At 33.7% G+C, this 22,137-nt stretch overlaps 2 protein-coding genes across 6 annotated transcripts; one reads left to right on the top strand and one right to left on the bottom strand.

The window, feature by feature from the left end:
- Positions 1-432: 432 nt before the first annotated feature.
- On the bottom strand, positions 433-5,144 carry LOC101260671 (FACT complex subunit SPT16-like). Of its 4 annotated transcripts, none has more exons than XM_010315478.4 (4): positions 4,889-5,066; positions 4,706-4,765; positions 4,117-4,382; positions 433-3,917 (listed from the first exon to the last, which is right to left on the bottom strand). In XM_010315478.4, exon 4 carries the CDS (start codon positions 3,852-3,854, stop codon positions 651-653), a length of 3,204 nt encoding a protein of 1,067 aa, XP_010313780.1. In that variant the 5' UTR covers positions 3,855-3,917; positions 4,117-4,382; positions 4,706-4,765; positions 4,889-5,066; the 3' UTR covers positions 433-650. The 4 variants fall into 4 exon arrangements, with proteins under 4 accessions (XP_010313780.1, XP_025888743.1, XP_004230346.1 ...); XM_026032958.2 differs by having other exon boundaries at positions 4,706-4,759; positions 4,889-5,021; XM_004230298.5 differs by lacking the exon at positions 4,117-4,382 and having other exon boundaries at positions 4,889-5,144.
- Positions 5,145-7,584: 2,440 nt separating this feature from the next.
- Positions 7,585-16,433, top strand: LOC101260378 (putative RNA polymerase II subunit B1 CTD phosphatase RPAP2 homolog). 2 transcript variants are annotated; one of them, XM_026032955.2, is made up of 8 exons: positions 7,585-7,750; positions 10,159-10,767; positions 10,942-11,613; positions 11,711-11,904; positions 12,061-12,324; positions 13,156-13,314; positions 15,345-15,646; positions 16,069-16,433. In XM_026032955.2, the coding sequence occupies exons 2-7, from the start codon at positions 10,179-10,181 to the stop codon at positions 15,447-15,449; spliced, it is 1,983 nt and encodes a 660-aa protein (XP_025888740.1). In that variant the 5' UTR covers positions 7,585-7,750; positions 10,159-10,178; the 3' UTR covers positions 15,450-15,646; positions 16,069-16,433. The 2 variants fall into 2 exon arrangements, with proteins under 2 accessions (XP_025888740.1, XP_025888738.1); XM_026032953.2 differs by having other exon boundaries at positions 7,588-7,750; positions 15,345-15,506.
- Positions 16,434-22,137: the final 5,704 nt, after the last annotated feature.

Genomic DNA, 22,137 nt, shown 5'->3' with positions numbered 1-22,137 from the left:
AACTGAAAGTAGAACTATAGGAACCAGAAAGCACTCGAGTAACAACATTGTTCTTATCTTGTCTACTTAAATGAAGTGGTAAGATATTGCAAAACATAGTAGCCTGGTGGTGATTTGCGGAAGACTGTTCAATTTCTGGAAGACAACTGTGAAACTTTTCGGCCACCTACATTCATCAACTGGTGCTAGTTTCAGATCATCTCCCAAAGCAGCGTCATTCTCACTTCAAGCAGCAGTTGCAGAGTGCCCAGGTATTAATAATATCAGTATCCAAAATATGTACAAGCTGAGAGTATATGAAAATATACTGCTTTACGTGCCCCCATAACACTAAGAAATAGCTAGGAACAAGACCTTTTGCACTGTAATAGGCGAGCAATTGTCCTAGAAATGTAGCTGACAAGTAACTGAGTAAATTTTGAAAAACAAAAGTACCAAGGTCAAAAATTTAAATGGAACTTAAACCCAACTTAAGTTGCACAATCTGATTTTACACGAATTCACTACTTGGCAAACACAGAAAAAAGAGAAAAACTATTCTAAGATCCAAGTCTAAACTCCGTTGTCTGAGTAAATACTTTACAGCTGCTTATAACTTATGCAGCATATACTAATATCCTAGGACAGTTAAGCACGTGCTACTGCACTCTTTACCTAAACCTGGGTCTCTTGGAAATGTTGCTAGAGAGATTTCTTCTCTCTGGAGGACGACCTTTCCCAAAAGGCTTCATATTCCTCCTCTTCCTATCATTGTCACTGTCTGATTCAGCCCCTTTCTCTCTGTCGGCATTGCTTGCTTCTCTTTCCAGCTCTTCCCATGTTTTCCCTTCTTCTTCTGAATATTCCTCAGAGTCCTCCCCTTCATCATCATCTGACTCAACTAGTGATGCGCTTTCATCATCTTCCTCGTCTGATGAGACGGGCTCTACATCTGAAGGTTCATATCCTTGATCAGACTCCTGTGAGTTCTCAGATTCCGAATCAGTACCTTCTAAATTCAAAAATTCCCATCCACCATTCTCTATGAACTCTTCCGGATCATCAGTAATTGTTTTCAGTATCTGACGCCAGTTCAGATTCAGCCTGCTCTCATAGTACTTAAGGTCAGTTGTATCGAGCCACTCCTTGATGCCATCAAGAGAAGTTGAAGGGATAGAATCAATTCGCATAACATCTCTTTTGAAGTCCTTGAATATAATTGTCATGTCAAAATTCTTCTGCCCGAGACCAACCCTCTCCAAGTTGACTATCTCAATCTCACAGAGAGTGATCACAACAAATGGTGTCTCTACGAGCTCAACAAGGCAGCTAGATGTTGGGACTATAAAAGCTGTTGACTTGTGGGGTACCCCGTGGAATCCAAGTTCTCTCAACGGCTGATCAAACTCCAAATCAAGCCCTTTAAACTGAGGCTGGGTCCAGAGGTCATTTACCTTATTCACAAATGTTTGAAATTCCATGTTAATCTTGTTTTTCCTATCCCTTTCACGCTGTTCCTCCTCAATCTCATCAGGATCATAAGCAGATCTTTTTCCACCCCCAATTGTCTGCACAACGTCCATCACTTCAACATAGAACTGCACGTCCTTGGTTTTCTTGTTCCCCACCATTATGTGATTGTGCAGGTGAAAGTGGAGGACTGTAATCATCTCCTTTTCTGCTGGCTGGAAGAATGCGTGTTTGATGTTACCATACATAACATCCACTCTCTCATCTGGCCTTGAAGTTCCATACCGGAATCCATTTGTGTGAGCCTCTAGAGTACCAGGAAGCTTTCTCCCGCGACCACCAAATACTGGACGAATCCACAGATCTGACAACTTGATTGGTTTAAATTTGGCTCCAGCAACTTGAAGTTTCTCTTGTGTTACTAAAGTTGCTCTCTCAGCTCTCTCTGATTCTCTAGAGACAACCTGCCTGCGGAGGGTTCTTATTTGTTGAACCACTTCAGTGATGTGCCTTGGGTCCTTGGAACGAAATGAAACTTCTTTAACATATATTGATCCCTGGAACTTTAGAGTATTTGTGTCATGAGGAGTGAATGGAGTGCCAGGAACATTGAACATTATTCGGATATAGCAGGTACGGTTAGTATCTTGTTGACTAGATACACTTTTCACGGTGGCAATATGGAATGGAATCATGGTACCATGAATAGGTAAAAGAATAGCCTCACTCCGCTGGTCAACCTGAATCATCAATTCTCTTGGAGGTGGCAGATCATTAATGTTCTTATATGCAAGCAAATCTCCAGTGGCTTTCGCAGAACCACGGCTATCTGCACCCCCAGAACTTCCTCCTGTGAGCCTTCGTGCAGTTTCTTCGTTCTTTTGGCGGGCCAATTCTGCCTGGTGTTGCCGTCTTAGTTCCTCCCTTGATGTCTCGTGGTTAACTGATCTAAGTGTAGCCTTGGATGAGAGTCCATTGGCAGCAACAGGCTTAGCTTTGACCTTCGGCTGCTCCTCCTCTTCTTCTTCATCCTCGTTGAATGAGTAAGCCACATCTTTTACGGCTTTAGAACTCATAGAAGTCACCACTTCTGGAGCATTTTGACCAATAACAACTGTATCAGCAACCAAAACACAAATTTTTTCAGTTTTGGGGTTTTTAGACTCTGTTTGCAAATTCTGAAACCCAAGAGACACATTAAAAACCATGCCAGATTTCAGCATTCTATCATTCTTGCCGTTGAGGTTTAACCCTGATTCACGGAACTCAAGCCCAATTCCAGTTCCTGCAGATCTCGTCAAATTTGCAACCAATTCAGGTGCCTCCTTTTCAACCACATTGAGGGCTGCTTGGTAGACATCTCCAGCCTTATTTCCTGGTCTCAGAGCTCCAATTGCAGCCTCATGAGCCTTCAAAAGGACTTCATACGCCTTGCTTTGCATTGGATTGGCATCAATTAGAAAGGTCCGAGCAACATTTGAGCAGTAACTATTATATCGAGAACCAATTGCACAGATAATCACACTTGTTGAATCATAGTAAAGATTCTGATCATTGCTTGATGCACTTGGTCTCAGATCAAACTCTCCTCCACTCTGAAAAATTGGAGGGTAACAGATGTCGACATTCTCTGCCTTCAACTTCACCTTAATCTTTGCAGGTTCCAGTATGACCTTTTCAGTATCATCCATTAGTGAAGAATGTGACACCTTCTTCTCCTCATCGATAACCCTTTCTAGCTTTGGGACTACAAAGTGCTTCATCACTGATGAAGTCAGATAGCCAGCTTTCTTCACATTCATAATTTCAGCGGTATCCTTGACAGCAAACAGGTCAGAGAATCCATTAGTTACATCACTGAGCTGAAATTGTGTATTCTTTAGCTTCTCAGTCCATGTCTCTAAAAGATTCCCTTCAGGAGCTTCTCTCGCGATGTGTCCAACAACGGGCACATTTGACTCTGACTGATCTTGCATTGCTCGAAAAATTGCATCCATTGCACCAGTCCCGTCATCTTTTTTAGACCTCACGTGCATTACAACATCCACTCCCACAACATCCTTGGAGGTTTTCTTGACAGCTTCAAGTAAGGAGGCCTTCTTCTGGCTACAGAGAAAATGGATCTGCTTCTTCATGAAAACCATGATAGTATCAGGAAATTCATACCCAACTAACCACATATTTAAAGCTGACGACTTCAGATACCGCAAATCCTCAGATGGAGGAGGAGTTCCTATGGCAAGAGCTTCAGAAGCTCCCCAAAGTTCATCATTGTGTTCAGTCCAGTGGGAGTATAATGTTTTTAGTCTTTTACCGAAGTTCTCCAGATTGATGGCATAAGGATTGGCTGTTCCGGATGCTTTGTCATTAGAAGCCTTGACATTACTATTCCGGGTATCAGCCATCGAGTAGGACGAATACAAGCCCTTAAACCCTCAATAAAGTGCAGAGCCAAGCGTGATGATAACCTGTGAAAAAACAACAGGAAGTTATGATTTCCTTCCTCTCCTCCCACATAGCAAGTTTACCCAGCTACCCAATTCCTACATTGATGGTATTCCACCAAAGAATGTGAAGAATTTAAAATAAACAATTGTAAAGGAAGTTAAAAAATTAGCAGACCAAAAATACAAGAAGAAACTGAGCACAACCAGTTTGTGGATTTACCGGCCAGGAAAGGGAAATCACTTGCTTCACATATGTCCTCTAATCAAATTAACAACTCAAACCAGTATGTATTTGGGAAAGCAAGAAGGAAACTACTGCATTTGAAAATCCCCATTCCACCCAAATCTTTCTACCATTTTCTCAATCATAAAATAAAGAGTAGATCTCATCCTTCTCGTTCTTGTTTTCCTGTAGCTATGGTTCAATTCACATAGAAAAAGATATTCTGATATAGAAGTTGAGAAATGCCAATTTTACACCAACACCTGAAATAAGGCCTAACAATTAAGATCCAAAAAAAAAAAAAAACTTTTACAAAATTACACTAGAGTTCATTTTTCTCGCAAGCCAACACTTTGATTTTCACGGCTATGATTTCTTTCTACTCTAATACAAAATATAAACAAAACAATCTCCTAGTTGAAACCATTCAACTAACTAACACGAATCTCCAATTTCAACTTCCAAAAAATTCCACAATAGCTAAAATTATTCATTACACCAAAAATCAACTCATATACAGTAATCATCCGAATCTCAAGCTCAATGAGAAAAATGGAAAATTAGCACCAGAAAAGCAGAAACTCACTTTGCAATTGACTCTGCTTTTCAGGAACAAACCTTTCTCCGATCCTCTAATATCCTGATCCTACAACAGCTCAAAATTTCAAAAACAATAAAAAAATTCTCCAAATTCTACGTTTTGAATAACAAAACGAAAAAATCAACAATTACATTAAAAAACAAAACAATATGTGAACAAATATCTTACATGAACCGAGCTTTGTGACGCCGATACAGATCTGATGCAATTACGATCTCTTATATTAAACAGGATCGACGAAGACGATCATTTTTATCAATGGAGGAATTTAAAGAAGAAGATATATGTCAGAGAGTGTTTGAAGATGGGGCTTCAGGGTTCGTTGCGCTTATATACCCTGCATAATGACTTCGCTTATCCTTCGAGTTGGAAGATATTACGCCCAAGGATCCGTAATACACACCTGTGTACATATCTCCAGTATAACTATAAAAAAAAAATTGATACATATATTTATTTGTTATTTTTTTTTAAAAAAAAGGAGGAGTTTGGAGTATTATTTATTTTTTATATGGTTTCAATATTTTTCAAATAAACAGAGTAAAGCAGAACCTAATTCAGTGTTCGATTATTTCTGACTAGCAAGTCTATCATGTTGTTTTTCTTTCAAATTTTATATTAAATTAAGGTTTTATCAAAGCAATTAATTTTATGCGTTCATTATAATATACGTGAGAATGTTTTTTATTATGAAGTAAATTAATTACCTTAAGTGAGTCAGTTGATATCTTTAAGTTCTAAACTTGTATTTTCTCACCTAAAATTAAAGAAGACTGTACGGTAGAGTTGATAGTTCAACACTTGTTGAAGAATTTAGATTTTTAAATTATTATTTTTTTTGCACTGAAATTTGTTTCCCAGTTTTAAAAAGTATCTTGCAAAATATTGAGTACTCCTCCTTATTGTCGCATTGTCATTCAATAATTAATTCTATGTTTAATTAAATACATATATCAGTACGTTTCAATTAATGTGCGTTATTATAATTATTACTATTTCTGTTCTTATTTAATTATTCATTTTAAAAGTGATATAAGTAAATCATTTTTGTTACGAAAATATATCATCGCCAAATGATAAAATTAAGGGATATATAAAAAAAATCTCTAAAAAAATTGATGACATTGTTAGCCTTTGGGGTGAAGAAATAATGTTAATGTTGAACTTACTGTGTATTTACTAAAACATGAATTTTGTATACTATAGTACATAGTTTGGTATCCTCTCTATTGAAGGGTGCATTACAATACATGAAAATTTATGGTATTAGTAATGTCAGGAAATTTAATATTTCGCAATTATTAGTTAGGGTAAGGTTGTGCACTCTTCTCAAGAAAAATTTAATATAAAGTTTAATCTGACAAATATAATCCTATTATAGTAAGAATATTAAAAAACTAAGTTATTGTTTAAATTGACAATTAATTTTAAACATCTATTTTTAATATACTTGCCAAACATTTATGGACAAAAGAAATATGCATTAGCATGATTAAAACCCAATTATCCATCAAATTCTTTTTTACACCTCTTTCTCATCATATTTATGAAAGGTATCTTCATAAATAAATTATACAATATATGTTATTTTTAATCTATCAATCCAAATAATAATAAAAAAAAACAATCCTTGTATATAATAATCAATTAATACTAACATAACCAATACAATTATTATTGTATATTCTAATTAATAGTATTATTTTTATATATCCCGCGAAACGATCTCATCTTACCAGTATAGAGAAGTGCTCGAAAAAGTTAATGACATTATTAAAGTATGGACAAGTGCTCGAAAAAGTTCTAACCAATAATAATTAGTCCATGTTGGTGTAGTTAATGAAACTTTTAAAGTAGTATTGGTCGAAAAAGCTTGACCAATACCAATTAGTTCATGTTTTGTCATAGAACCTCAAATATGATGGAGTAATTTTTTCCTTTGAAAAAAAGTGTAGAAATACTTTTATTTTGCTTTGTTCAAGTTGTGGAAAATAATACTTATTTGATGATGACAAACGTCAAGATTTTTTTTGTTAATTTAGTAAATATTTCATGTTAATTATTAAAATTAAGCTTTAATTAGTAAAATCACGAATAAAACTTTAGAGGTGGACATTCGGTATTTCGATTCGATTTCATTTTTTTTTGGTTTTTGTTTCTTGTAAAATGTGTACCAAATACCGAATTAAAATATTTCAGTTCGATTCGATTTTTATTATTTTGATTCGATTTTTATAAATTCAATTTATTTTTTTTATTTTGGTTTTTTAATGGGCATGCTTAGTAGGCTTTTTAAAATTTTAAACTTAACAATTTTTTTGTTTGATTTTTCAACTTAATGGGCTAAAAAGTAAAAATAGATAATACATCAAAAGTAACATCTGGCGGCTGCTACAACTGCTGCCCGAAAGAAGAAGAGGAAGAGGAAGAAGACTAGAAGAGGAAAAGGTGCTGCCTATGAGATGAAGAGGAATAAGGGCATTACATAGGGTTTCACATACTTTTTTTCTTTTTTTAAAAGATTATTTAATATTAATAATTATTAATTAATATAATATAAATTATAGTATAATATTTTGATTTAAATCGAAATATCAAAAAATCAAAATATTACGTACCAAAAATCAAATTGAAATACCAAAAAATACAAAAAAGTAAATCGAATATCGAACCGAAAATCGAAATACCGAAATCAAAATTCTGAAAAAATTTAGTTTGGTTCGATATTTCGATTTTCCGGCGTTTATGCCACCCCACAAAACTCTCAGGTTTACCCATTTTTACTGTGGGTTATATGGGCTGACCCGTATTTGACCCGTTATCCAACCGCCTTCGTTTTTGGGAATTTTGTCAACACTACTACTATTAATAAGAGTTGCATTGCCATTTGCGAACAATTTCAAAGCCTACAGCCGCCATTTGTAGAGCTTACAGAGACCTGATTCCTTCGTTGTTCTTGGGGGCGCTGTAGAGAGATTCAATTAAGTTGATGATTTAGGGTGGAATTACCAGTACCTTTTTTCTTTTAAGGTACGAGAATCACTTGTAACTAATGATTGTTAACCTTTTTAAAATCTTGATTGGTAAGAACCCTGTTCAAGTTTCTTTTCGCTGTAATTGAGAATCGTGATATAGAAGTTGGGTTGCGGAGTGTGAAGGCAATGGAACTTAACATAACTATATATGACCTTACTTTTTAGTACTAGGCAGTTATGCTGATTTCTGCACGTAACGTGTTTGATAATATGCCGCTTGCAGATTCTTGGTTCAGTCATTTGTTATTTGTTTTTGTGGAGATTCTTGGCTTTTCCCTTTATCATCACATTCTTAATTTTGTTGCAATGATAATGAACAAAGCAAACGTAAGTATTTCTCCTAGCAAAACTTAATATCAGCCCATGATTGATCGCCTTAAAATCTTGATTCAAAGGAACCCTGTCCAATTTTCTTTTTTCCTTTCCTTTTCACTGTAATTTAGAATCTTGATAAAGAAGTAAGGTTTTTCCTTTTCTCTGTTGTTCAGATTCTTGATAAAAGAAGTAAGGTTTTTCCTTTCCTTTTCAGAATCTTGATAAAGAAGTTAGGTTTTTCCTTTCCTTTTCACTGTTATTCAGAATCTTGATAAGGAAGTAGGTTTTTCTTTTCCTTATCACTGTTATTCATAATCTTGATAAAGAAGTAAGATTGTGGAGTAAAGGCAATGGAACTTCACATAACTATATATGGACTTAACTTTTTAGTATTATTAGGTAGTCATGCTGATTTCTGCAGGTTACATGCTTGATGATATGCCAGTTGCAGATTCTTGGCTTAGTCATTTGTTATTTGTTTTTTTTTTGTGGAAATCAGAGCCATTACGTCATTATTCTTAGTTTTTCCCTTTGTCATCACATTCTTGATTTTGTTGCAATGATAATGAACAAAGCAAACATAAGTGTTTTACTCCTACCAGAACTTAACATCAACGAATGATTAAAGAAGAAGGGTTGCGGAGTGAAGGCAATGGAACTTCACATAAAAATACATGGACTTCACTTTTTAGTATTAGGTAGTCATGCACGTAACATGTTTGATAATATGCCGCTTGCAAATTCTTCGTTCATTCATTTGTTATTTGTGTTTGTATTTATTGGTATTCCTATTTTGAGTACTCTTCACTTTTCCCTTTATATTCACATTCTTGAATTTGTTGCAATGATGATGAACAAACATCGGTGTTCTACTCCCAGCAAAACTTAATATCGACGAATGATTGATAGCCTTAAAATTTTGATTGAAAAGAACCCAGACCAAGTTTCCTTTTTCCTTTTCTTTTCGCTGTTATTCAGAACCTTGATAAAGACGTAGGGTTGCGGAGTGATCTAGCCTCCACTATATACTCACATAGACAAAAAAAACCTTTCATGCTGCTTAGCGCGCCGCACACAAGCCAGAATAGATTGCAGGTCCAACCTCTTCGTTCTAGTTTCATTGTCGTCACTTCTTGAATTGATTGGATTAAATTGCTAATTACTTTTATGACCTGTCATTCCTTTTTTCCTTCCAGAGTTGGGGTTTTTAGTCAATGAAGTTGGTTTTTTCGTCCAATAATAGTATGGTACAGTGACTTTTGAAACTTGAAATGGGTGATGATTGAATATAACTCAGCTTTATGGGTGGGGCTAAATATAATTTTAAAATATGATTATAAGGATATATTTGTTGAAAAAGCATAATGGAGAACAAAAATAATTTATTATCGACATTAGAAGGACAAATAACCCTTTTTCTGATAGCTGATGAATTGGCCCTAAGGCTAGAGTGGGGTTTAAGTAATTTTATTAATCATTGTTAAGATGAATTTTCCTTTAGTCAACTCATTCTTCCCCTTCAATTGCACACGTGAAGTTCCACGATTAGGGCAATGGAACTTCACATAACTATATATGGACTATACTTTTTAGTATTAGGTAGTTATGCTGATGTCTGCAGGTAGCATGTTTGATCGTATGCCGCTTGGAATTGCTTGGTTCCGTCATTTGTTATTTGTGATCGCATTAATTTGTACTCCCTGTTTTGTGAAATATTAACCTTTACATCATTACACTTCACTTCTCCCTTTACCATCACGTCTTGATTTTGTTGCGATGATCATGAACAGAGCAAACATAAGTGTTCTAGTCCTAGCAAAACTTAATATCAAGAGACTTTGTGTAAGGCACTGTAATCGGAATGTGCTTGCGTATAACATTCTTACTGGATCTGCCACATAAATTGGTACGAGGGAGTAACATTTATTGGTGTAAGATCTCATATGGTATATTAGATGTTCTTTTGTATGCTTATGATATCCATGGTGAATAACATGCAGAATGAGTGAGATTTATTTTTGATATCTAATACCTATCTCATATCATGTACTTTATTAACTTATTGTAATAAATTCTATTTGTCATCAGTACTTCGGACGAGTTCTCTAATGGCAAAAGGAGAAGCCGTCGCTGTTAAAGATGCTGTCCACAAATTACAACTCTGTCTTCTTGAAGGCATCAAAGATGAAAGCCAACTCATTGCTGCTGGATCTCTGTTGTCTCGGAGTGATTATCAGGATGTAGTGACCGAACGATCAATTGCCAACATGTGTGGTTATCCTCTTTGCAGCAATTCTCTGCCTTCTGAAAGGTCTCGGAAAGGACATTACAGAATATCATTGAAGGAGCATAAAGTTTATGATCTTCATGAAACATACATGTACTGTTCAACAAATTGTGTAGTCAATAGCGGAGCATTTGCTGGTAGCTTGCAGGATGAGAGAAGCTCTACACTGAATCCAGCAAAGCTTAATCAAGTCCTGAATCTATTTAAGGGGTTGCATTTGCATTCCTTAGATGATGTGAAGGAAAATGGAGATCGAGGATCTTCTAAGTTGAAGATCCAGGAAAAAGTGGATTTAAAGGGTGGTGAAGTTTCATTAGAAGAGTGGATGGGTCCATCTAATGCAATTGAAGGCTATGTTCCACAGAGAGATCGAAGTGTGAATCCAGCACTGTTGAAAAACATTAACAAAGGTACGAGGATTTCAATGATCTAAACAGGTATCTGTAGTTGATAGGAGAATGCTTTTCGAGCTTATGCTTGGTGGAGTCGCTTCATTTGAAACTTTAGAATATAGTGGACTTCTTATTCTAGCTAATCTAAATTTATGCACTTGTTGATAATGACAAATACTGGTAATTTTGCAGGATCCAAGAATAAGCATGCCAGACTCCAAGATGAGAAAAACATGATACTTAATGAGTTTGATTTTTCGAGCACTATAATAACTCAAGATGAATATAGCGTTTCAAAGTTCCCAGCTCCTGTAAATGCTGACTCGAATGTAAAGTTCAAAGAAACCCAAGCGAAGACGAGGTACAAAGTTAGGGATGATGATGTTTATATACTGGGGAAGCAAGTTGATGCCTTGCAGTTGCGTTCTGGAGAAGAAACAGAAAAATCGGATAAGAACACTAGATTTTTGAAGGTGGACAAATTTAATTCTGGAGAAGTGTCTTCTGGTCCTTCCCAACATGATGTCAAGAACAAAAGTGTCCTAATTATGTCTGATGACGGAAGGAAATATGCATCACATGGTGAACATGATAAGCTCAAATCTTCTTTAAAATCTTCAAATTCCAAAAAAATGTCTCGGTCAGTCACTTGGGCTGATGAAAGTATCGATGGTGGCATTGGCAAGAAAACAGAGAGCTCATCCAAAATATCAGAATATGAGAGTCAAGCTTATGGGGGATCAGCCTCTACTGATATGGAAGAGAATGATGATTCATATCGGTTTGAATCTGCAGAAGCCTGTGCAGCAGCACTAAGCCAAGCAGCAGAGGCTGTTGCCTCAGGTTCTGATGTTCCTGATGCTGGTATGACATTTTCATTGATCCTCCTTATTAGGAGATTTGCAAGTCATACTCTCTTTGCATCTAATTGCTTTTGAGTTCTGTTGCATGTGATATTTAGTGTCCAAAGCCGGGATTGTAATATTGCCACCTTCACAAGAAGTGGATGAAGCAATACTTCAGGAGACTGATGAGATGCTTGATTTAGAAACAGCTCCTTTAAAATGGCCAAGAAAACCAGGGATGCCAAATTATGATGTCTTTGAATCAGAGGACTCTTGGTATGATAGTCCACCTGAGGGGTTCAATATGACTGTAAGTTGCTCCTCAAACCTTTTACACTCTTGGAACTTGCTACCACTGATTAATATTCTTGTTCTCTCTTCATATCCCCCCACCCCCACCCCCACCCACCCATCCTTTTTTCCTTTCTTAACCTTTTTTTTTGGTTGTGTGTGTAATTTTCTTCAGCTGTCACCTTTCGGAACAATGTTTAATTCCCTCTTCACATGGATATCATCATCGTCCTTGGCATTTATATATGGGCATGATGAAAGCAATAACGAGGAGTATTTGTCTATCAATGGAAGAGAATATCCTCGCAAAATTGTGTTATCTGATGGCCGGTCAACTGAGATTAAGCAGACTCTAGCTGGCTGTCTTGCTCGAGCATTGCCGGGATTGGTTGCTGACCTTAGGCTGCCTGTACCGATATCAACTTTAGAGCAAGGAATGGTATGATTACATTTTAAGATATTACCTTCCCCTTGTCAAAGCTCTTTTAGGATAACAGTGGAAGTTGTCAAGTCAATGACTTCTGAATGCTGTCAGGAGACATTAAGTGGTTGCCTTTTTTTGTGCAGCTAGAATCAATTTTAATTTCTTTTGTTTTTATGTTGTATTTGGAAGCAATTTTAGTCTCATGGTTTTGTTTTGGTTTAGGATTTCATTTCCCAGTAGGAGATAACTTTAAATATGCTATTAAATGTTGCCAGTACTGTGCATTGCATGAAGTTGCAAAATACAAGAGGCTTGTAAAGGATTGTCTAAACTACCCGAAAGTCCAAATTTAGGGTTCTCTCTTTTCACTCAGCCTCAAACAATCGACATTTTGTCATGGGGGTTGGGGAGGAAATCAATACAAGTACACCACCTATAATTTTGATGGAATGATTCTGCCAAGTGCTGTATAGTTGGCTGGGGGAGGTGATGGGATGACATTTTGTTTTCTATGACTCTGGAAGTTGCTCACGGTTTTCTACCATATGTCATTTTTCATTGTTTTTACTTATTCTTAAGTTAAGAGAAGAAATGAGTTTGTATGATATATTATCCTCATTGGCTCCATTATACTTTTAAGTGAGGTTTGTGTGCATTTCCAAAATCTAGAGGAGGTTCTTTGATGTGCTTAGAACCATCCACTGAGACTTTTCCATGGGTGTGTTGGCTTGTGATGGTGTAGTTAGGTAGACGAGGGTGTTTTTGGTTTAAGGATATCATTGCATGTCATGACTAATCAGTAATAATCATCTGTGAGGATGACTCTTCTTTGTTTGACATGTGCAGGTTCTCCTCTTAAATACAATGTCTTTTGTGGATCCACTCCCTGCATTCCGAATGAAGCAATGGCAACTTATTGTACTTCTGTTTCTTGATGCTCTTTCTGTATGTAGGATACCCACACTGACTCCATATATGACGGGGCGAAGGACTTCGTTTCCAAAGGTAGAATTTTGTGATCATAAACTTCTATGTTCTCATGCAATTTTCTTTCCTCTATCTCACTCTTTAACATTTGTTCTCAGGAATCCCTTCCATCCCCTCCCCAGGTCTAGTTAGTCCTTTTAAATCTTCACTAAGATTTGCCACCTTCCAGAATTATATTGGACATAGATGCCTATATTTTGATGGCAGCATTTTTCACTAACTCGAGCTTGAATATTTGGTAAATGCAATTTATTAGGGCACTAGACCTATATATGTGATAGACATTACTTTTTCAGTTCTTGCTTCATGTTACTTAGAAAGGATCAACTGTTTTTTAGATGTTGACTATATTGTTTCCAAAAAAAAGAATTGAAACATGTTCCTTAGAGTGTGATTGTGTCCTAACTGTTCTTTGGAGTTTTTGTTTGTCCCATCTTCTGGAAAACTACAGTTCCAAAACATATTCCAATCATTTCCCCTGTTGCTTCTTCTGGGAGGCGATCATCTTTGTTTTTAAGCCTCGGGGCTCGGTCTAGTGATAAGAGTACAACGCGAGATGTGTGAGTTTCAACCTTGTAGTTCGATATTTAAGTGGAGAAGATTATATGGGCAGGCTCAGTTTCCGCCAAGTTTCAGACCATGTGCTGTTGAACTTATTTTGATGAAGTCCTCTTTTTTTGATAAATTGTTTTTTCCTTGTTTTACTTATTACTCTCAAGTTTGCTAGGCAACAGGGAGACTCACCTTGACCACCTTCTTTCTTGTTCTTTGGTATGCAATTTACTCCTCCTCTTAAATGAAACCATTATGGGAGATGGGATGTACTATTGAAATTCCAAGAAGATGCAGGAGATTTGATGCAAAAATGTAGAGCTTGGGTAGGATGAACTTTTAAATTCCATTACATGTGTTTATAGTCAAATATAACCGATTACTTATACTGGAAGAAAATGAAATGGTTATGTATTTTTAGTGGAAGGCATATAATAACAGCAGTTTCAAAATGGCCACCTGTAGGTAGGGAAAAGAAGATCTAATTACATGGTACACATGCTGTTTTGTACCCTCCTGCTTGCCAGAAAACATTACCAAGACTACGCTAATAACAGTATAGCTGGCAAACAGAAGTGTATTCCTTCCTTCGGGTAGCGAACAAAGTTGTTTGATGAGTCCGCATTGAAGTTGTATTGTTGTCAACGGTAAAATAGAAAGTTGTGAAGTTGTCTTGTGGCTGGCTTTTACTGAGAAGTTCAGTGTGTTATAGTTGTTCTAGCTTAGCTGTTCTTGTTCATCAAGCTGAAAACTGACAGATTATTAGGGAGGTGCGGTAATAACCTCCAATGTTCCGCTTATAGTTGAACTTGGTTTTGCGGAATTTTCATGAGGTATATGGCAGCTCTCGAGGCTCGGTTGAATGCTATAAGCTTAACGAGCAAGCTGTCCAATTTTTTTAACTCCACTTGAATATCACTTTACCAACCTTTCACAGATTTGCTAACAAGCATGCATGCAGTACTAGTAATTATATGTGAGCTAACATAGTTCGAAATGTTTTTGTTGAAAATCAAGAGAACCTGATTTCATTTGCTACCCTTCCACAGAATAACTAGTATGCAGGATAATAGTTGTACTCGAGCATACATGGTTGACAAATGTCTTTATGTGAAAATCGAGTGAATTAACAGTATAATGTGTTTAGATTCATTGAAGTAAAGTAAGAGAAGATTAGTGAGTATTTCAAAATATTCCCTTTGATACTGCTGGATATATTTTTATATAGTAGTGGATGGAGTGTTTGCCTACGTTGTTAAGATAGAAGATATGACTATTTATCATATCGGGACGTTGTTAAGATAGAAGATATGACTATTTATCATATCGGGACGTAACCTAAAATTCATCTATAATGGGGTTTTTCTAGTACATTAATGCACTAACGTATCTTCTTTCCATTTTCCCCTAGTTTTCCTGCATAAGACATTAATAGTTTTTTGACTCAAAGAAGCCAGGTGGACTGAGATCTCCTTTTGTTGACTTTGGCTAAACAGGTGCTTGATGGTGCTCAGATAAGCGCAGCGGAATATGAGATCATGAAAGATCTGATCATTCCACTAGGTCGAGTGCCTCAGTTCTCAATGCAAAGTGGAGGCTAGTTTGACATGAAATAGCTGTTGTGGACCCTCTCCTATAAACCTTCATGGTAGAAAGAGGTTGTGAAAGTAGACTTGAAAGTGTGCACATACCGCAAAATTATATATGTTTGTTGCAACTTCTCTTCATATCTGCTTATGTTATAGAATTTGCTATGTTGTCAAGACACTGATGATTGATGATAAGTGAAAAATGTAAAGTAAGTATTTACTCCATTTCCCTCTGGCTTTTTTAAAAAAATTATGACAGCTATCGTCTATGTGGAGTAAATTAGTTTTTTTAACCATGGCAGTTTACTTTTTAACTTGTGATTTGTAGTATCCTATGAAGTCTTTATATGCACAAGATTTATTACTCTAACTTAAGAAATTGATGTCTGAATTTGTATTGGAAAATTCTAAATGCTTAAGTAGTCATCATAGAATTAGGTCATTGGTTTAGGATATAGTAGCAAATATGTTTTGCTTTGATTGGAAGTGTGGAGGTTACTAGTTTTGTTGTCATTTCATTGTATTGTCGTGAAAATAATTGATCAGAATACAACCCCTCTGCTTATTGCATGACTAGTTCAATTATTAGCTGCAAAATTTACAAGCTTTAATGAGTTCTTCTGTGTAACAGGAACTGCACAGAGCTGTTGTTTAATACAATTTACAGCAAGTCCTCTAATCCTGATAGGAGTTGATTTTGCCACCTTTCCACCAGCAACATATCTTCGTCCTGTCATTATATCCTCTTGTTGAAACATTGTTTAGTTTGGCAAGGTTTGATATCATGTTTACTGCTGTGATCCCTCTATCTTGGAGACTAGTGATATGGAAACTGTGATTCCACTTCTTTAGTGTGTGAAGATTTGGTCAATCATTTTTACCTACTTGTGCAGTCATGTAAAAATCCTCAGATGTGTTCTGTGAGGTGTGAATATAACTTTAAAATAGAACTATTATTTTTCTGTGTTTTAAATCCAAGAACTGTTTGTCTCCAAATATTCTCTGATCTCTTTGAAGCGTTGAGGCATGAACTGTGCCATTCTGTAAGTTTGTGCCACCTGAGTTTTTCCTTTTGCACTCTTGATCGACCACTGTAAATGTTGCTCCCATCTGTCCCCAATATCAGTAGTCTGCATGTTAGCATTTTTGAGTCCACACATGCTTTGTGAATATACCTGTCTCTGGTCTCCTTCTCAACTCTTACTTGTCTTCTGTTAGTAGTGGAGCCGCATTGCAAACACTGCTTAGCTACATTACCAAACATGAGGTATTTCTATGGCTATGGTGAATTAGACAAAGTATCCATGCTATTTTGTTGAAGGGATTGGAGCTTTTTAGAATGACAACTCTTATAGTGCTCATCTAAGGTGATTGATTTTCTTTCTAAACCTTCTATAAGAGTCGAGTGAGACTGATATTTTTTCCGTTTGATGTCTATAAGGGTACTTGGAATCTCTTCCCATTGATGCCTTGAGTATTTTAAGTTGATTTGATCTGCTTTTAAGTTAATCTAACATACATGCTGAATCCTTTAAATAAGCACAATGTTAGGAAGGAGAGAGTGAAAGTAAAGGGAAAGGTTTTACTGATAGGAGATATAGGGTTTGTTCGGTATGAAAGGAAAATAAGTCTGTTCACCTCAATTTGTGCCCTGTTTGAGTCTATCTTGTGTTCCGCAGATAAGCAAAAAATATATAAGGGAGGAGGTGTGGGAGTGAAGATGAGGTGTGTTGGAACTTGTTCTTGCTTATATTCTTTAATTTTTAGAAGAAATTTAACTTCTTTTTTTTTTTCAAAACATGTGATCAATTGATGAATAGACATAAATTGGGGGGAAATGTTTTCCCTGCATATCGAACACATTTTGATTAACAGAAATATTTGTTTGCAGTTGTTCACTTTAGAGTTTGGCAGTATTTTCAATCAAATAGATTGTAAATTTAATTATAATTTATAAGATATGTGATCATCTTATATCATGAACCAAAGTAGGCTGAATTGGTTAATGGCATGACAAAGTGGACCAGTTGACATATCTATAATTGTTGATTCATTATAATAATATACAGATTTTGACTGTGTAATCATTTTTTGAACGTGGATAATTCAGACAAGACAGCTAAGCACTGTTTTGATTAGAATATAAATATACATTTAGTATATTAAAATTCGTGAAATTATTTAGACAAGTGCTGTTTTTAATACATGGAGATTGGAGAACAATTTGTTACTTACTATTCTTAAGTCCACATATGATACATCTGTCACATTCTTACTGTTTCTGTGTATAATCATAAATCGACCCTTTATCATTATTCACTAGTCAGTATTTATTTACTCTTTTTGTTGTAATTTGATTTAGTGCGGAATTTAACAAAAGGGTTTCGCAAAGTTTTATCTTTTTAGGATTGGTCAAATATATTTGCTTTGATAGTAAATAGTGTTACTTCAAGCAAAGTATAATTTGATTAATATAACTCTAATATATCAAGAATATCAAAATTGTATCTAACTGGTGTATCTAACTTTTGAATTGAATTACACTATAATTAAGAGCAAATTTGGAAAAACATGACTAATTATTTTTTGATTATTTAAATTGACAATTAGTCTTAAATATCTATTTTTAGCATATCTGTCAAATAATTGCGGACGAAGGGAGTGGTAGTTTCTGCCTAATTTGTGTGAATTTTAACAAAATCAAATTATGATACAAACGATTAAAGAGACAAAACTTCTCAATAAAATGTGAACCTCATTAATTCTTCGGAAAAGGATAAAAAATATGAATAAAAAAATCTTTGTTGTCAATACTTTGATCAAAAATATCTTTATTGTTATTTAATGAGTAAAGAATCCCATCTTTCCAATAAATTTGTTATTTATTTTTTAACACATTTTTTCTAAGGATTATTTATAAACTTAGAAACGTTTATCCTATTTCAATTCATATAAAAATAAAAAGAATTTTATTTTATTATAATTATTTTTTATCGTTACGTAAAATTAGTTGATGATGGATTTACTATGATCTTATATATGATATGAGGTATGTTATCCGTTGAAAGGGTACATGAGGTTATTTTATTTTAAATCGATAAAGTGAGATGTCTACATTTTTATATATTAAAGTGAATTTTAAAAAAAGAAAACAAGAATATGATTGTTTAATAATATTTTAATTTGGAAGAAGTTGTCTTTAAAAAAAAGAAATATATTTATTCAGGGAAAAAAGCATTTTTGACCCATTTATTAATCGTATGGTATTTCTGGATCAAAATATTGACGGTAAAGACATTATTGAACTAAAATATTGATGACAAAAATATTTTTGAATCAGATTATAAATAAATAATATTTTATTCATTTTCTGTGATTTGATGCTTTTTTTAAACCCTTTTCCGTTAATTCTTATTCAGTGAAAATCTTGGTAAAATTAACATCATGAAAAAACACTTAACGCCATTAGACACACAAGGCGATGTCATTATTCAAACTATTTACATTTATATAGTTTTGATGAGATAAGATATTTAAGCAACGTTTGCATATAGGTATTTATTGTATAAATTACGTGTGAATTTCGTCTACCTTTTAAATTAAACGATTTTGCACATTATTGTTATTATTATTTTTAAAAAAACAAGGGAATGAAAAAGAAATAAAAATATATACTTTGGTGACTGCTGACTGGTTGGAAATGTGTTCGATCAGATAAAAATATTTTTTATATTTATATTTAGTTGATTAAATTTTTCGAAAAATATTATTCAACTGAACACTATCTTTTGTCTTTGGTGCAGAAGAAAAAGAAAAAGACTAATACGCGTTCATTTATTGTTCATAAATGAAGTTGTTATTTAAGTGAGTAGTTAGGTAGTCTTCTCAAATTTAGTGTGTACGACCAAATTAATACCTTAAAAATTAAGGAATTTAATAGTAGTACATTCTGTTTTACTTAAAAGAAAATACACTATCCTTCGATATTTAATTTTTCCTAAAATAAAATATTATTAATAAAATTAATTTTAGTTTAGAGATAGATGATCTTGGGAAATGAATGAAGCCTATTTTCTCACCAATTACTAAAAGGTCAACAAAGTGATTAAAAGTGGCGACTTTCCCCAAAGTTTTACTTAATCCAATGAACACATCACAATAAATGAGAATGCTAAGTTAATGATAGTGATATAATTAAGTTAATCAAACTATAATTCCGTATAAAATCGTTGGAACTAACAATAACATAAGAGTGAAAATCATTAGTGGAGTAGGAGGATAGTAGGAGGGTACATATATATTGGTTCCTCCGTTTATAATTAATTGTCATAGTTTTCTTCTTTTAGAGTCAAATTATAAGAATTTTGATTAATATTTTACGATTATATTTTTATTTCTATTGATATGCAAAAATTTACAGTTTTATAATATTTTACTATAGTTTTTGAACATTTAATTTTTTTTCGTCAAATTGACTTTCGAAAAGCATGACAAATAAAAGCGGATAGAGAAAATGTTTTATTTGTACATAAAGAGGTATAAAGATAATTTCGAAAGACTTGATTTAGAAAAAATAGTTAACATATTGAAGTAGAAAGAAAAATAACAAACATATCCATAACCAAATATAATGAAAATAAATTCAATTATGATAACTAAGTAGTGTGATAATTAAAATATATAAAATCATTGGATCCCTGTGAAAATTTTGTGATTTTTTAGTTGAATTGATATTTTTCAAACACTAATTTTTAAATAATTTTTTTAGAGAAAATATTTCTTTTATGAAATCAACGAGTCCTAAATATTATTAATGATATGACACATGTTAACAAAATATTTTCGTTCCAATCACTTAAATCCCTATTATTAATTTTCGAACATGATATCATGTAAATCATATTGCAAAAAGAAAAGAAGTAGTTTTAGACCATTAAAAATAAAAAGATCAAATAAGAGTTAAGTTTAGCTTAATTGAAAAAAAAAAAAGACAAACTAATTTCATGATGGAAGTATGTAGTTAACCCCATAGATATCATATATTTTTTAATCGAAGTGCTTCTCTTAAATGAGATCTTAATAATAAATAAAAAATATTAGGTTTGATTTTAAAATTAATGAAATATGTATCACTTTATCTAAAAGTTTAAAATGTTAAAGAGAATATATTTTTACTAATAATATTCTCGATATGCCTCCTAATTAATGCAATATAATACATAAATATATTATTTAATTTGACCTCATTTCATATTTATACATTTTGACTTTGAGTATGTAGTAATAGACACTTAAATTTGTACAAAATTGAATAAGTAGACACATAGCTCCGAACATAGCATAATGCACATTGAATACCATATAAGACGTAAATTGCCATGTAAATACCACTATAGAATGTGTGTGTCTGGTTGTTCAATTTTTTACATACTAAATATCTATTTATAAATATTTAAAATTAAAAAATATAAATACAAATAAAATATAAATTATATCTATATCGATAGTCATCTCCATAAAATTAGTAATTAAATACTAGTTCATAGTGCATACAAGAGATGTCTCCTTCGTGTTGGCCTTTTCCCTTAAGCATGAGGTGCGCTTCCATAACAACTAAGGTGTTGTCCAAAGCTGCTAAGGACACTGTCGCTCAAATCATTGCGCCTTTCTTTTCTTTAAATTAAAAATAAATGAACACTCAATGAATTCCCTTTTCTTCTAAAAATGGCTTCGAACGGTCATAATTAGGGGTATGCATAATTTGCAATATCCTTAATATTCAAATCGAAAAAAATAATAATTAGGGTATGTATTAAAAATATTATGAAAATTAATAGAGACGTCACTCATTGTATTGAAGCAGGATAGATGAAGTAAAAATTTCAATAATCTAAAATTATATATGATAAATGCAAGCAATCTATTTTGAGAATAATTTTTATAGAGTGATCTTGCTTTGTGAGCGAAATGTTGGCCATTCAAAAATTTTCATATTCAAAAGTTGAAAATGATAAGGATAAACGTGTTTGAGGTGAATGTGTGGATGTCAAGGAAATAAGAGATTAAAAATGGAGTTATAAAGTGCCGCCTTAGATAATAACATGTGGAATTAAGATGTTTCAGACAAGTAAAATATGAGATGTAGAAATACTACAGTTATGAAGTGTGAAAGCTTGACAATTAGGGCCTTAGGGTGGGGGTGGTAAGATATAAATAGCGCGAAGAAATATTAAAATGAAAGAATTTTGTAAGATAAATATAATTTTTCGTCATTAAAGTCATGATGCTTGATAGGAAGGTTGGAGTTGTTTATACATGTTATTTCCCATTCTTAATGTACTAATATTTTTCTTCTTTGTCTTTATCTTAAAATTTTCTATTTTAATTTGTTCTGATTTTATGTTGTTATTTTTTTCTTGCTATTATTATTTATATTTCTTTTATTGCTATCTATTTTTGTGATTTATTTTGTCAAGGTCTGTTAAAAATATTTTTTTATCTTTATTGAGTCAAAGTTAATATTTTATACTATAAGGCTTTACTTATAAATTGCTCTAATACTCTTCTAAAAATTAAAATATAAAAATATTTGATTAAATTACTAGTATTTATTCAAATATTCTTTTACTCCTCAAAGATTAATTTTTTTAATCATTCTCTACCATACGGAATAATTCAAAATCGGAGAAAAATCATGCGT

This window comes from Solanum lycopersicum, chromosome 1 (genome assembly GCF_036512215.1).
Source record: "Solanum lycopersicum chromosome 1, SLM_r2.1".
In the NCBI taxonomy this organism is placed as follows: domain Eukaryota; kingdom Viridiplantae; phylum Streptophyta; class Magnoliopsida; order Solanales; family Solanaceae; genus Solanum; species Solanum lycopersicum.
The sequence above is the reverse complement of the archived record's forward strand: the minus strand, read 5'-3'. Positions and strand labels throughout refer to the sequence as shown.